Below are 15,357 nucleotides of genomic sequence, written 5' to 3'. Positions count from 1 at the left end.
CTAATAAATCCCTATATATGTATATACATGGACAGAGAGATAGAGAAAGGTTCTGATCTAGTGAGTACAGTACAACGACCAGGAACCTCCATTTTTTTTTTTTTTTTTTGAGACGGAGTCTCGCTCTGTCGCCCAGGCTGGAGTGCAGTGGCATGATCTCGGCTCACTGCAAGCTCCACCTCCCAGGTTCAGCCATTCTCCTGCCTCAGCCTCCCGAGTAGCTGGGACTATAGGCGCCCGCCACCTCGCCCGGCTAATTTTTTGTATTTTTAGTAGAGACGGGGTTTCACAGTGTTAGCCAGGATGGTCTGGATCTCCTGACCTCGTGATCCGCCCGCTTCAGCCTCCCAAAGTGCTGGGATTACAGGGGTGAGCCACCGCGCCCGGCCAAGGAACCTCCATTTTTTAAAAAGCATCCTAGATAACATTGTCATACTCCAAAGGAAAACGGTTAGATTATAAAAGGACTAATGTAATAAAAAGGTCTAAATGTAATAAAACTTCAGTACAGGTGCACACCACAGAAGAATAATGGAAGGCTGTAAGGAAAAGAAAAAGAATTTTAAAACAGCAAACCGAACCACAGAAGGACAGGTGGGCACAGAGGCAATCATGAAATCATGAATGGGGGTAGGGCACAAGGGAAAAAACATCTTTTTCTCCTAACTGTTCAATGAAGGTTCCTGCTACACTTTTTTTAAAAATTATTTATTTATTTATTTTGAGATGGAGTCTCACTCTGTCGCCCAGGCTGGAGTACAGTGGCGCCATCTCGGCTCACTGCAACCTCTGCCTCCTGGGTTTAAGCAATTATCCTGCCTCAGCCTCCTGAGTAGCTGGGATTTCAGGCTACTGAACCACGCCCTCCTAGCTTTTTGTATTTTTAGTAGAGACAGGCTTTCACCATGTTAGCCAGGATGGTCTCGATCTCCTGACCTCATGATCCCCCCACCTAGGCATCCCAAAGTGCTGGGATTACAGGTGTGAGCCACCGCACCTGGCCCCTGCTACACTTTTATTGCTACCCCGGGTGGAATTTAGGCGAAATTAATAGTTCTCAACCATACTGCACCTAGAATCATCTGAAGACCTGAGAAAAAATCCCAACCCCGAGAAGCTGACGTAATTGGACTGAGGTGAATCCAGTGCATTTGGTTTTGAAAAGTGTTCCTGGTGATTTCAATGCACGATATATTTTGAGAACCACTGGCCAAAATTGTATTATTAACTCCACCCTACAGATATCTTCCTAACAGCAAAAATAATTGCAGCTGATTTACCAAACTGGCCTGCAGGTGGAATGGAAAGTCAACAGTTGAATTAGATAGAAATGAGGAAAAAAAAAAAATCCCGCTTTTTCTAAGACCACATCTTTAGGGATGGGGCCTGAGAAGTGCTAGAAAGGTGAAATAGAAACAGGCACCCGTGTGTCCCATGACACTGAGAAAAGAAACGAAGTGCCTGTGCTTGCTAGTGAGCAGAATACTTTGCATACTGAAGTCATTCTAGATTTCTCTGTATCTATACACAGTGTGTGCACCTGAAAGTGTGGCATATGGGTTATGTCATATTTTTTGAAATTACACTCTTACCTATAATTTGGCAGTGAGAATGCTTGTCTAGTATTTTAGATATTTCTTGAATGCATGAATCCCATGTGACATACAATATTCCATCAAAATAAGATCTAGTAGAATTTCTTAAAAATGAAACAGCCTATGGTAGATTACATTCTAAGCTGTGATTATCAGACCTCTATCTGAGCATCCAAATCTAAAGGAAATTTTGTTAAAAATAGACATTCCTGGAAACCACCATGACTTGCTGTATCAGAATGGGAGGTGAGGGGCTCATAAAATGTCCCATTTTACAAGATCCCCACAATGTTTATTCACTCAGCACCACACCAGTCTGCTTTTGGAAACCATATGTCTTTTGGGAGCAGCCTCTCTCTTTGACAACATTATTCACAGAGTTATACAGCCTTAAATCCACCTTGACTGCCTACACGCTCTGTGTTCCATATATAACTGGGAAACTGACAGAGTTTCATGACGTTATTAAAGGAACAAATCAAATAGAATTCAGAAGACACGACATCAAAGATGGATTTCCCAAGGTGAAAACAACTCCCCATTACAAACCTGTTAGAAACTGCTTTTGAAATGGAAGTTACTGAAAAGGAATTTCTCAAACTTAAAAAATTTCTCAAATTAAAGGTAAAAAAAACCTTTAATACTCTTGATACACATTTCTGAATTGCTTTTCAGAAAGATTGTGCCAATTTACACCAATGTGCATGAAATGCCCCTCCCCATGGTCATGAGCACTTCAGACAAATTGCATCTCCTTCATGAATTTGTACAGTGCTGGCCGTGGTGAGATACGAGAGAAATACTCTGTGAATGGACCAACGACTCAGTGAGGGGCAAGGCCCAGACAGCCATGGGACTTCTGAGCAAGAGAGAAGGACCCTTCTTACCACTTGATTAAGTGGAGATTCTGGGTAGTGTTCAAGAGAAGTGTGGCTGTCCAACCTGGCCAGGGCACAGCAGCACTTGCGTCTCCAGTTGTGGCCCAGAGTTGGGGGATGCCTCTTATAGAGTAATCTCTGACAGAAGCAGCTCGTCTAGGCTGAGGCCAGAAGCTATCCCTGGGGAGGGCCCCCAGATGGGGTACACGGAATGACTGAGAGGCTAAGAGGTAAAAAGGAGTGGGGCCAAGTTAGGAGTTTCAAAAGACCTTCACTCTAACTTCAGGCATCAGTCATATCAGCGAAGGAGCCAAGTTAGTCCTTATGCCCTTGCATTCAGCTTCCTGGTGCTGTTATGATGCCTCTAACTGCTCAGGACTGTGTCCACCCAACTTTTCCAAAAGGAACATGCCCTTTCTTGCCTGGAAATGGTAGATTCTAACTGACTTCTTCCATCGAGTGAGCATCTTCTCTCTCTAAAACAGCATTCTGTAAATAGAACTACTCAGTGCTGGCCATCTCCCCAAAAGGATTCATTCCAGAGGTGGCAATGTGTTCCCAAAGTGAAATGATGGCACATTAAGGATTTGCAAAAGTGGTGATCCCAAATCCATTTTGTGAACTTTACTTCAACCCCACTCCTGGCTATGAAAGAGTAGAGGTTAAACAGGCAAAAATAGAGGGTTTGTTTTAGAAAGTGCTATGCTTTGAGTTCCAGCTCCCTTCAAAGAGTTCATTCTGAGGCATTTGTACAAATCTTGTGGAGTTTAAGGAACAGTATAGACTGGCATTCAATTCCAATCTAAAAGAAAGCATTCTTTTTTTTTTTTTTTTTTGATTGCTTTCTAAAAAAAGATAGGCATGCAAACCCATATAGGCATGCAAACCCAAGAGAGAGGACAGCCACAAGAACAATTGCCCTTCCAGTATTTGGCACGGCAAGGATATATGAGCTCTCTGTAGGTCAAGAGAAGACCTTGGAAGGTAATCAGGCTGAGCTGTCTTGAAGGAATACTGTCCAAGAGGGCGGCTTGCCAGAGTGAGGTGCCTCCCACCACAAAGGCCAGAGACTGGGGGATCATACGAGATCAGCCAGAGAGTGCATTGCCCAAGTCAGCCTACTGTATGGTCTGGGCTACAAAGCCTTTAAAGCTAACACAAACAAAGGACGTTGGCTTTTTTTTTTTTTAGATGGAGTCTTGTTCTGTCACCATGTTGACACCATATTAACCATGTTGATTCAGGCTGGAGTGCAGTGGTGCAATCTCAGCTCCACGCAACCTCCGTCTCCTGCATTCAAGCAATTCTCCTGCCTCAGCCTCCCGAGTAGCTGGGACTACAGGTGCACACCACCATGCCCGGCTAATTTTTGTATTTTTAGCAGAGACAGGGTTTCACCATGTTGGCCACGCTGGAATCAAACTCCTGACCTCAAGTGATCTGCCCATCTCAGCCTCCCAAAGTGCTGGGATTACAGGCATGAGCCACCATGCCCAGCTGGATGTTGGCTTCTATTATAAGAGCAATGGAGGCTGTCAGAGAATTTTGCATTGTGTGTATGTGTGTGTGTGTCTCTGTGTGTGTGTATGTGTGTGTGTTGGTGAGGGGGGGTGTTATGATGGTGAAATGATCAGATTTGCATTTCAAGGATGCTCTGGCTAGAGCATAAATAATGGAGGGGAACAAGAACAGAAGCAGGAAGACTCATTAATAAGCTAGTCAGGTGAAAAGAGCAGGCAGTGAAGACTACAACTCGAACTGCAGAGATGGGGAGCGGTAGGTGGATTCGAGCAATAGGTAAAAATCAACAAGTCTAAGTGATTGGCTTGCAGGGAGGGTAAACAATAAGGAGACATCAGGATGACTTCTTGGTTTCCGTCTTGCCCATATTGGTGCCTGATGGAGCCATTTACTCAGAGAACACTGGGAAGGGGCCAAGTTCTAGGGAAAAAATCATGTGCATCGCCTTGCTAACTTGGGAATCTGAGCTGCCTTTAAGATATACAAAGATGTCAGGTAGACTAATTGAAGCTTTATACCTGGGTGAGCGTTTGGGAAAAAGCGAGAGATAAAGGTAACCTAAGAGCCTTGAGGAACTCCAACGCTTAAAGGCCAGAAAGAGGAGAACTAGAGCGGATGAAGGAGAGAGAAAAGGAACTGTCAGAGTTGCAGGAAAAAAGACCATGTGCCACCCCGGTACTCAATGCTGGCTACAACAGGAAATAAAATGGATGTGACCCCTCCCATATGGAGCTCACAGGGGAGTGAGAAGGTGGATAGTAAGCAAGAAAACCACGAAATTATAAAACTACAAATTGTAGTCAGCGTTATAAAGGGAAAGAGAATAAAAGTGAATTGTGGGCTAGGCGCGGTGGCTCACACCTGTAATCCCAGCACTTTGGGAGGCCGAGGTGGGCAGATCACCTAAGCTCAGGAGTTTGAGACCAGCCTGACCAACATGGTGAAACCCCATCTCTACTAAAAACACAAAAATTAGCCAGGCGTGGTGATGCATGCCTGTAATCCAAGCTACTCGGGAGGCTGAGGCAGGAGAATCTCTGGAACCTGGGAGGTGGAGGTTGAAGTGAGCCAAGATTGCGACACTGTACTCCAGCCTGGGTGACAGAACAAGACTCCATCTTAAAAAAGAAAAAAAAAGTGAATTGTGTGGCAGGAAAGAGTTCTTCGTGGATCTGCATTAGGATGCTTATGGGTGGCAACTGTCCCCAGGGAAGTGTTTGGAGAAGGGAAATTGGCACCTGTTGTCTGCTTTCCCACTGTAGCCCTGTTCTTTTCTCCCCAGTTACTTCTCAGGAGGTGCCAGAGACCTAAAGACTAAGTGTCCTTGAGCAGTGAGTGTCTCTGAAAAGAAGGGAGTGAGGACCTTCAGAATGGACCCAGGACAAAAAAGCCCAGCTGACCATTAATGGGTTGGAAAGATGCTATCACAGGGCCTGGTCTCATTGGAAGATGTTTGGGCTTTTCTCCAAGGCCTGGTGACCTCCACCACCTGATCTGAGACTGCCCCTATAACAGCAAAGCCCTTGATCAAAGCAAAATGACCCAGAGAGTTTCAGGTATCACACAGCTCTGCCAAGCAGATTTCAAAGAAATGCGAACTGAGGTTATCATGGGGATTTTGTGCTAAAGGAACCAGTGTATCAGGTGGCCATGCCTTCTCAGGGCCTGAGCCTTGGGGATACCGTACAAGTTCCCTATCCAGGCTTTCTGAAATACACTCCAGCCTAAGGGCATATTTATTCGCCCAAGGTCCGTGTCAGATTCCTTTATTAGGTTCTTTTATTTCTCTAAAAATAAACAGTGCAGTATAATTCATATACAATCCCATTTAACAAGGCAAATGGAAAGTGCTGTTTTAAAGCAGCAGCCATAGGCATTGTGAGAAAGCACAAAGTCAAGGTGCGGGGCTCGGGAGTCAGACACACCCTGGCTCAACTTCCAGCTCTGCCCCCTACTGGTTCAGTGATGTTGAGACGGAGTCTTGCTTTGTCGCCCAGGCAGGAGTGCAGTGGCGTGATCCCGGCTCACTGCAACCTCTCCTGAGTTCAAGCGATTCTCGTGCCTCAGCCTCCCAAGTAGCTGGGATTACAGGCACCCACCACCACATCTGGCTAATTTTTGTATTTTTAGTAGAGACAGGGTTTCACCATGTTGTCCAGGCTGGTCTCGAACTCCTGATCTCGAGTGATCCGCCAGCTTCTGCCTCCCAAAGTGCTGGGATTACAGGCGTGGGCCACCACACCCGGCAAATTACATAACTTTTTAATGCCTTCCTTCTTCATCTTTATGGGGATAATAGATTTATATGAATGAATGAATGACACGGAGTTTAAAGCCTTTCCCGGTCTAGCCTGAACTCACCTTTCCAGACTCAGCCTGTGATTTTACTCCCTTCCCCCAAGCCACATGAGAGTCCCGGGCTGTAGCCACACTGACCTCTCTGCTACTCCTTCGAGCCATCACCTTCTCTCTGCCCCGACCACGCTTCCCACTGCCTGGGTTCCTTCACGCCACCCTTGTCAACTGAACTCCCACTCACCTTTCAGAGTGCAAAGTAAATGTCACCTCCTCTTTGAAGCATCCGCTGCCTCATCCAAGCAGTCAGCTGCACCTTGCTCTCTATGCCCATATACCTCCTCTACATCTTCTCAATGATAGTAATAAACACTCAAAGTATGCACTGAGCTTAAGTACTTTAACTATTTTAACTCACTAAATCCCTACAGGAACCATATAACATAGATTTTATCACTCACCCCATTTTTAGGATGCAAAACAAAATGCACAGAGAAGTTAAGTAACTTGCCCAATGCCACACAGCCCACAGCAGAGCCAGGGAACAAGCCAAGCCCTGTGATGACAGAGCTGGTGCTTCTAACCACAGTGCTACACTGTGTACTCCTTATTCCTTATCCACAGGGTGCGAAGTCCACTTCCCCCATCAGGTGGGAGGACCAGGGATTGCATTTTCTTCATTTCTGCATCTTCAGATCATAGCACAGTACCTGGCACATAAGCTCTTGCAACTTTCTTCCTCTCACACACCAAAACTAAACTATTGAAGGAAAACCACTAATTCAGTAATATTTACCCATGTGTTCTGGTCTCCTCTTCTTTTTGGCCATAATTTCTGATTTAAAAAACACTGCTCTGTAGTCCTGGCCAAGGGGCCTCATATAGTCTCTTTGAAGTTGATGAATAACAATGAACTTCTTCTAGTTCATTCAATTAAAAAAGGAGAAGCCATTTTTTCCCATGAAGAAGTTTGAGGCCTAAGGGTAAAATAGAGACATGGATCTGTCGTGACACCTTTTTTTCCCATTGAAATGAAGAGAATCTGTTTATAAAGAAAAAAAAAAGAGTAAAAACAGAATTCAAAAGGAAGCTGGGCTTCCAGAAGGCCCTCCCTGGCCCAGCAGCTCCTGGAGGCAGTTGTGGAATCTGGAGTTGGAGGACGTCTTGAAAAGAGAGCTCTTTGAAGGCACAGCTGGCTACAAACCAGTCCCGGAGCCGGCAGCCCAGCCCAGCTCAGCATATCTCAGCCAGAACATAGCCAGGCAGGCCAAGGAATCATAAGAAGGGGATGATATTTTTAAAATCTTTGGCGTTAGCAAAACTGAAGTTTGCCTGACCAGTGCTTGTCTCTTTCTTTTTCCCAGCTCAGTGTCTAATTTGTGTATTTCCAGGATTCCAAACCTTTCCCCAAAAGATCAGGTCTGGGTGCAAATGGTCCCTAAGTCACCCATGTTCCTTAGGCTTTATCCCTCCTTAGAAACAAAAGGTGGAGCTTTGCCAAGATTAAATGGCATTCCATTCAAAGCTCCAAGTCTGGCTCAGTTCAATATGCTCATGAGGAGGACTTTGAAAGTGCTATGGATAATTTTCTAATAAGGTACAATTACCCAGCAGGACTGAGGCCAAAAAAAGAACTATCTTTCAAATGTAAGTTCTTATCAGCTCTGGAAAAAAAAAAAAAAAAAAAACAGATGTTATTTAAGCTAAAGTTTAAATTTGGGCTAAAGCCTCAGACTTGAAAAATGCTTGCAACCAGAATTGGGAGGTGACAGAGGTGAATGAAGGATGGGTGGGGGTGGGGGAAGCACTGGTTTGTGATTTTACTTCCAGTCTGTGGTCACTGAGTTCATGAGTGTGTACACTCTTGGACCAGTCAGTAAGAAAGTATATATTGAGCATGGATGTTATAGCAAAGCTCAATATAGCATTTGGAATCGTATGAGACAGGGTTGTTGCCCTCGAATACTTCACCATCTCACTAAGGAGAGAGAGAACAAAAATAAGCAAAGATCTTTTTTGAGGACTTGGCATATGGTAGGGGCCTCTCAAAGTCACTTCCTGTATTCCCTTTCGGGTGTTAGAGAGAAAAATGACGTGACCACTAAAGATGTCCCTGGGACACAGAGGAGCCAAAATTGACCACGGAAAGGGAAAGATCACTGTGGACTTGAGTGGCCCGTGAGACTAGCATGGTAAGAAGACGGCTACGGGTGAGGGAGGCCATCCATGATGAGCTGGTGGAGGAGAGATGGGAGGGCCCATGGTGGAGAGTGGTGAGAGTGAAGGGCAGAAAGCCCAATCAGGGACTGCCAATTCCAGGCCAAGTGGTTTGGTTGAGCCCAGGTTTCAGATTGGAAGCCAGACTCTCTGATGCCTATGGATCTGTGAGTGTGAGGTGTGTGCCTGTGTGTGTGTGCGTTTCTTTTTTGCTTTTTATTGGAGTTGATTATATATGTTTAAAGTCCGAATTGGAATGTCTGGGGTCAGGGAACATGTGCTCTTCAATTTTGAATTTAGCTTCAGGCCCCACTTACCCAACTAGTCACTTAATTCATATGTGTATGTTACCTACCTGTAAAAATTTGAGTTTGAGGCCCCAGTCCTTTAGGTAACAGAGAACTAATGGATATTTTTGGAATGATGGAAATGGTATTTCATGATTTTCAGGGTTGCCAGATAAAATACAGAATGCACAGTTAAATTTGAATTTCAGATAAACAACAAATAATTTTTAATATAAATATGTCCCATACAATAAAAATTATTCATTTTTAAAATTCAAATGTAACAATGTAACTGAGTATCTTGGCTTTTTGTTTTTGCTTTTTGCTAAATCTGGTAATGTGGCTCATGTGGCATATATAAAATTAATGGGAAGAAAGAGAAATGAGATTAAATGAGGAGGTTGTACAACAGTCTCAGAAAGACATGGATAATCCATTCCTTTAACGGGATGGATGACTGGATTGGAGGTGAGAGACATTCACAAAAAAGAACGAGCAGAGCATGCAGCTTGATTAAAGATGGGGAACAAAAGAAGAGAAGTCACCCCAGGGTTACAGAAACACAATTCACACTACAGCTCTGCTGCTTAATTACACAAGATACTCCCAGCCTTGGTTTCCCCGTTACCACTTCTAAAGTGTCATGAGGAGTAATGAAAATGCCTTATAAATGCTGCACAAATGTCAGTTGTTATAATAAATGCCCCAGCCCCATTCTTTTCCACATACACTATTACTAAAGCCATGTCTCTTCCATGCTGTCCTTGTCTAATTATTTTGAACACAAAGGTAAAATGCCCGTTTGTTCCATTTCCCTATTGGCCTACACCGCTCAAACTTGTACAGTTCCCTATTCTCCACATGGGCACTTGCAAACACTCAGAGCTTCCTGTCCTTGGCAAATTCACTGACCTTTCCTCTGTTTTTTCAGCAAGCCATTGGTAAAAATGTGTACTAGGACAGAGTTGGGGACACAATAAGCCAGAAACTCTGACCCTGCAGGTGGCCATCAGTCCATGCATAAACACCCTCTGGGTCCTAATGCACTATACCTGGACTTTGTTTCTCTGTGCTCAAACATCAGACAGAGACCCCCTGTGCAGATAACACGAGGCGATGGAGCCCGATACTGACCTAACCCTGCTACTTTCTAGCTTGGTGTCTTGCGGCACATGGTGTAACTTTTCCTGTAAGATAGTTTGTTATTTACTGTCCTTTTATTTCAATTGCTTTTTCCTTTCTTCAATGTCAATTGTATGACTAATTCTTACACTAAAAGTGTCTAAACCTTTTCTTTCTGGATTACAAATGATGGATGCATAAAATGCTCCCTCTGACCTGGCTTTCTTCAAGTCACCTTGCCCCTGCCCTCAGGGAGCTCAGCTTCTCATCTGTCTCCGGAACTCCTGCCAGAATGCTTCACCTTTCCTTGGCCTCTGTTGCCACCTGCAGGAGCATTTGGAGGAGGGTTCCCGGGCCCTGGATGCCAGAGAGGGAAGCAATAGGCGTGTGAAATCTTGGGGTTCACCAGACAAAATCTCCTCACCTCTCTTGAGCTCAGGCTCCAATATTTATGTATTCATTTATGTTTATTTATTTGAGGCAGAGTCTCACTATGCTGGCCAGACTGGCCTCTAACTCTTGAGCTCAAGCGATCACTGTCGCCCACCCCCCCACCGCCCCCACCTTAGCTTCCTGAGTAGCTGGGCTTATCAGCGCGCACAATCATACCCGGCAAAGCTCCAATATTTAATCAGTTGAGTGACTTTGGGCAAATCATTCCTCTTAGCCTATTTCCTCATCTCTAAAAGAGTATTTGAAATCCATAAATTTGCTTTGATAGTGATTGTAAATGGGTCATCCATGTATGTATTCATGAAGCAAACAGCGTGTTTGATAAAAATATATGAAAACATAAGAACCTTTTTGAGAGAAAAATCACAATCTTACGGGGGCATCAGTCAAACCCACAGGAAATTGTCAGTTTGTCTTGATAGACCTATGAACAAAGTGTCACATGGTCTAAGTCATGCCTCTTGTCTGGTGCAAGCAGGGAAAGCTTCACAACAGAGGTGACATATTAATTGGACTTGGAAAACCACATAGGAGTTCACCAGGGTTTGGAAGAACACACAGGAGTTCATAAGGCAGAGAGGAAGGGAAAGGACTTTCCAGAAAGGGGAGCAATAAGCCAAAATGTTTTCACCTGCAGACAGTTCCCAAGGAGTGACTGAACTCTCGTATCCTGCAGCAAGCAGGCTTTGTAGGGGAGAAACCTAAGGAGAGAAGAATGGTGCCAATGTCAAGGGAAGGAATGGAGAGGCTTGGCCCTAGCAGGAGTCTAGTAGGGGGATGAAGAAGAGGAGTTACCAGGCTGCGAAAAGAACATTGAACCAGGAATGGGGAGGTCTGCTTCATGACCCAGGCTCTTCCAACCACTCACTATGAGACCTTGGCTAAGTTAACCACCCTCTCTATGCTTCGGTTTCCTCATGTGCAAGTGAAGATAATAATCCCCACCTCGCTGTGTTGTTGCCAGATAACACGTGCAAAATCATTAACACAGTGCCTGCTGCAGATGTGCTCAAATAGGTCAGCCACTGGTGTTACTATTAGATATGCAGCTTCAGGGACTTATTTTGTCTCACCAAACCTACTTTCCTCGTCAATAAAGTGAGAACAAGAGTGTCTGCCTTGCATGCATCAGAAACTGTGAAGATACAATCAAGTAATACAAGCTGCACAAAATGAGATAATGAAGCCTACACTTTAAAAATACACAAGGCATCTACTAAACAGAAGGCAGTTTCACTTTCGTTACTGCATTTAACTTTTTCTGACAACAACCTTATGAGGTAGGATTATAAAGACGTTTGTTTTACATGTGATGAAAGTTGGGTTCCTTCACTTAATAGATGCTCTTTGAGCAGGTTCTGTGAACAAGACCAGACCATGGGAACTGTAGCTGAGAAGAGGAAACAGACTGCATGTACACGTTGGGGGAACCGGATCTCAGGGCTTCACCCTGCTCTGTCTCTCCCTAATGATCTCTCCAAGCTCATGGCTTTCAGTCCCATGCCTGTATCAAGGCAACCCATATTTCTATCTCCAGCCCAGCCCTCTCCAGACCTGCGTGTCTGCCCAATCAACTTCTCCACTTGTTTTTCTAATAAACACCTCAAGCCTAAAATATATAACATTAAGCTCTCTTTCCCCTCTACCTCAACATCTTCCAATCTCAGCCAGCAGCACCTCTGTTTTTCCAGCTGCTTGGAGTCATCCCTGATTCCTGTCTTTTTTTCATACCCCCACAATCAGAAAGAAAATCTTATACATATATATATTTGAGACAGTGTCTTGGTGTCTTGCACTGTCGCCCCGGCTGAAGTGCAATGGCGCAATCTTGGCTCACTGCAACCTCTGCCTCTTGGGTTCACACGATTCTCTTGCCTCGGCCTCCCGAGTAGCTGAGATTACGGGTGCACACCACCACACCCGGCTAATTTTTTTGTATTTTCAGTAGAGACGGGGTTTCACTATGTTGGCCAGACTAGTCTCAAACTCCTGACCTCATGATTCGCCTGCCTCCGCCTCCCAAAGTGCTGGGATTACAGGCGTGAGCCATCGCGCCTGGCCTTTTATCCTGCTTTCAAAAAACAAATCCAGAGTCTGAGTGCTTCTCTCTACCTCCAGCGCCACTCCACGCCCGAGTTCTCTTTCACCTGATTCACACCTGGATCGCGGCCTCCAGTTTGCGCAGTGACCCCTACAGTCTATTCTCCAAACTGCGGCTGGCGTGGTCATTGTGAAAAGCAATGTCCATCTGCTGCTCAAAAACCCACGAATGGCCCCCCATTTCTTTCCCATTAAGGCCAAAGTCTAAAACATTTACAGAGTCTTATACGATCAGTTCCTATCTGCTTTCCGTATACTGGAGGCTGTGAAGCTCCTTAATATATAAACAGTTCTCAGGAGAAGGAATAAAAGAACAGCCACCTCCTCAGCAGAGCCAGTTTACACTCTGCCAGAGACAAGACGAGCTGGGACTTTCTCCCCTAACCCTTACTGCATATGTGAGAGAAGCCAGACCTGCTGGATCGACTGGAAATGCCGAGTGCCTGAGACCGGGAGGAAACAGAATTCATGAGGAGGAAAACACTGTAAACCTGGAAGATGACGAAGTCCCACCTCACCAGTTAGGGAGGAGAGAGAGGCCTAGGGCGCTCAGGAACTTGGAATAAGATTGCCCTCTGCGGGTGAAACTGTGAAATATCTCACAGGGGAGGAGCCCGGAGACTGTTCGCAGAGCAGCCCAGCGAAAACGTCACCCGACTGGAGGTACGAACGCATCGTAGACTGGGGGCGCCCAGGCACATTCCAGACGCGAGGGCAAAGGTCCAGGAGGGCTGTGGGGCTCTCGGAAGTATCCGATCACCTTGAGAGGAGTCCGCCGGGTGTCCGAGCCTGATGTCACTGCACCTTCGATTCCTCTGACGCCCCTGCCCTTACTTCCCAGTCTTCCGGCAACTTCTCCCCTTTGGCCTCCCCTAGGCCTTGCCCCCAGGGCGGGGAAGCACTCCACAGGCGGATTCGCACGTGTGGACCCTCGGCAGCACTTTCTCGTGCGAATTAACAAGTGGCCCTCAGGGTGGAAGCACCGCCTAGCCTTTCCCGGGGAGGTCACCAGGCTAAGGCCGTTCAAGGTCTGCAGCCGCCCGGCGTTGCCGGGATCCTCCCCGCGCGCTGGTCCGGGGAGGCCAGGAGAGGGCGAGCCAGTCCCCGACAAGCGGCCCTTCCAGGGGTGGGCTCTGACCTCACCGAGTGGGCGGGTCCGGGAGCTCCAACAGGTAGGGCAGAATTGGGTAGATGAGGGTGCATTTTTCTGGGAGGAGTCTAAGGCGTCGCTGACTCTGAAAGGCCCGCATCCGGAGAAAGGGAAGGCGCCCCCTCCCGGGAGGAAGGACGAGAGGCTGGCCCGCGGGAAGGAACCCTGGCCGTCCCTCCAGGCCTAGGTTTACCTCTTTGATCTCACCCTCCCCGTGGCCGCCAGTGCCACCAAAGATGTGAGAGGCCAGCGGGTATCGGGAGAGAGCTGAGGGTCCGCGCCGGCGCGACCCCAGATTGGAGCGCCGTCGTCCGAGGGGCAGACCCTGCTGTAACAGCTCCCGGCAGGCCACGGGAGGCAGGTGGGGCCCGCCGCGAGTCCTAGTGAAAAACACCTTCCTCTTGATTCTCTCAAAGGAGCCCTTAGCCCTGGGAAGGGACACCAAGGCACTCCCGGGACTCCGGAGAAGGCCAACAGCCCCAAAATAGAGTACTCGGCCATCCAACCGCCCTTACCCAAGCGGAGAATCTCTCTCCACCTCCGCCCTGCCGGGACTCAAAGTTGTGTTTCAGAGGAGCCGCCAGGTTTCCTTGTAGCTGGGCACGATATGCGCTGTACGCGCGAGCGCGCGCACACACACACGCACACTCTCTCACACACACACTCACACACACACAAGTATATATATTTTTCCAGTTGCCACTGCAGGATTGCCAGCTTTCGGAAATAAGCATCCGCTCCCTCTCCCGGGACTGGGCGTGGGGTTCACCGAGAGGAGAGAAAGAGACCTTGCGTTTGCGCTGGGCCTGCTCGGTGCTAGGCCATCCCAGGCTTCTGTCTATCCTGGTTTCTGGTCTGTGCGTTGTGGGTAGCAGCATTGGCGTGTTGCGCCGGAGGGAGCAGGCTGAGCGAGGCTCCAGAAGGTGCGCAATAGCCGGAGAGGAAAGGGCGATGCTGTCACCTGGCCCCCCTCCCTGAGACTCCATCCAGCCCAGAAAAAGGAGCTGCTTTCTCCCCCACCTACCCCAGGAGAAAATAAACGGTCGCTGGTATTTTCCTGCGTCTTTTAACTTTGACAAAACTGTTTTGGGTTGGCTATTGTGGGCCGGGATGGAGGTCTTCTCCTGCCGGGAGCAAACCTGCCCACACCCAGGCCGGCAGTGGAGTCAGCCTTGCCCCAGCCTGCCCTCCCGGGAAACAATGCCCCTTTGTCGCTCGCCCTCCCGGGGCTGATCCAGCCCCTCCCCTTAGCTTAGGGCTCCCTCCCGTTAGAGCATTCCAATGATAGCCACAAGTCACACTGTTCTTTGAGGTCTCTGCCTGGGAAGAAAACAAAGCAGCCCTCCTAATCACACGGAGGGAGTGGAACTTTTCCTGCCCTCTGACTATGTGCCAGCCTTGGCTCCTCCCTGAAGCCCTGTCGAGAGGGCTTATTAGGTCACTTATGTTTTGTACCTCGCGTGAAGTCCCACAATCAGTAGATTATAGAAAGGGGCACAAAGCCAGCAATGTCTGACATAGAGAAATTACACATACATACATACATACATACATACATACATACATACATACATGCAGTCTTTCCACCACCCAGGATTGAAAATTAATGCTGTTTTTGGCATTGTCCCTTACCCAAACCCTCCAAAAGGCTGGCTGGCATTTGCTTCACTCTAGTTCTACCCTCCTCAGTAAATAACATCTCCCCACTCCATTCATCATCCACCTCCCTCTTTACCTGC

General features: G+C 47.0%; 1 protein-coding gene across 1 annotated transcript; it reads right to left on the bottom strand.

Annotated features, from left to right (window-relative positions):
* Positions 1 to 5,751: 5,751 nt before the first annotated feature.
* LOC111551604 lies at positions 5,752 to 14,604 on the bottom strand. The gene is made up of 3 exons (XM_023225630.1): positions 14,134 to 14,604; positions 13,229 to 13,801; positions 5,752 to 7,266 (listed from the first exon to the last, which is right to left on the bottom strand). The coding sequence occupies exons 1-3, from the start codon at positions 14,602 to 14,604 to the stop codon at positions 7,219 to 7,221; spliced, it is 1,092 nt and encodes a 363-aa protein (XP_023081398.1). The 3' UTR covers positions 5,752 to 7,218.
* Positions 14,605 to 15,357: the final 753 nt, after the last annotated feature.

This window comes from Piliocolobus tephrosceles, chromosome 13, assembly GCF_002776525.5.
Source record: "Piliocolobus tephrosceles isolate RC106 chromosome 13, ASM277652v3, whole genome shotgun sequence".
Lineage (NCBI taxonomy): Eukaryota > Metazoa > Chordata > Mammalia > Primates > Cercopithecidae > Piliocolobus > Piliocolobus tephrosceles.
This window is presented reverse-complemented; position numbering and strand designations above follow the sequence as displayed.

Bases quoted from the DNA above. Each gene is read 5' to 3' on its own strand.
- LOC111551604 (XM_023225630.1), bottom strand. From the start codon at position 14,604: ATGGAGTCTCAGGGAGGGGGGCCAGGTGACAGCATCGCCCTTTCCTCT. The intron at 13,802-14,133 runs GTAAGGGCGGTT...AGGTAAACCTAG, and splicing joins GAGAGAGATTCTCCGCTTGG to GCCTGGAGGGACGGCCAGGG. The intron at 7,267-13,228 runs GTGATCGGATAC...TTTTACCCTTAG, and splicing joins CCCGGCGGACTCCTCTCAAG to GCCTCAAACTTCTTCATGGG.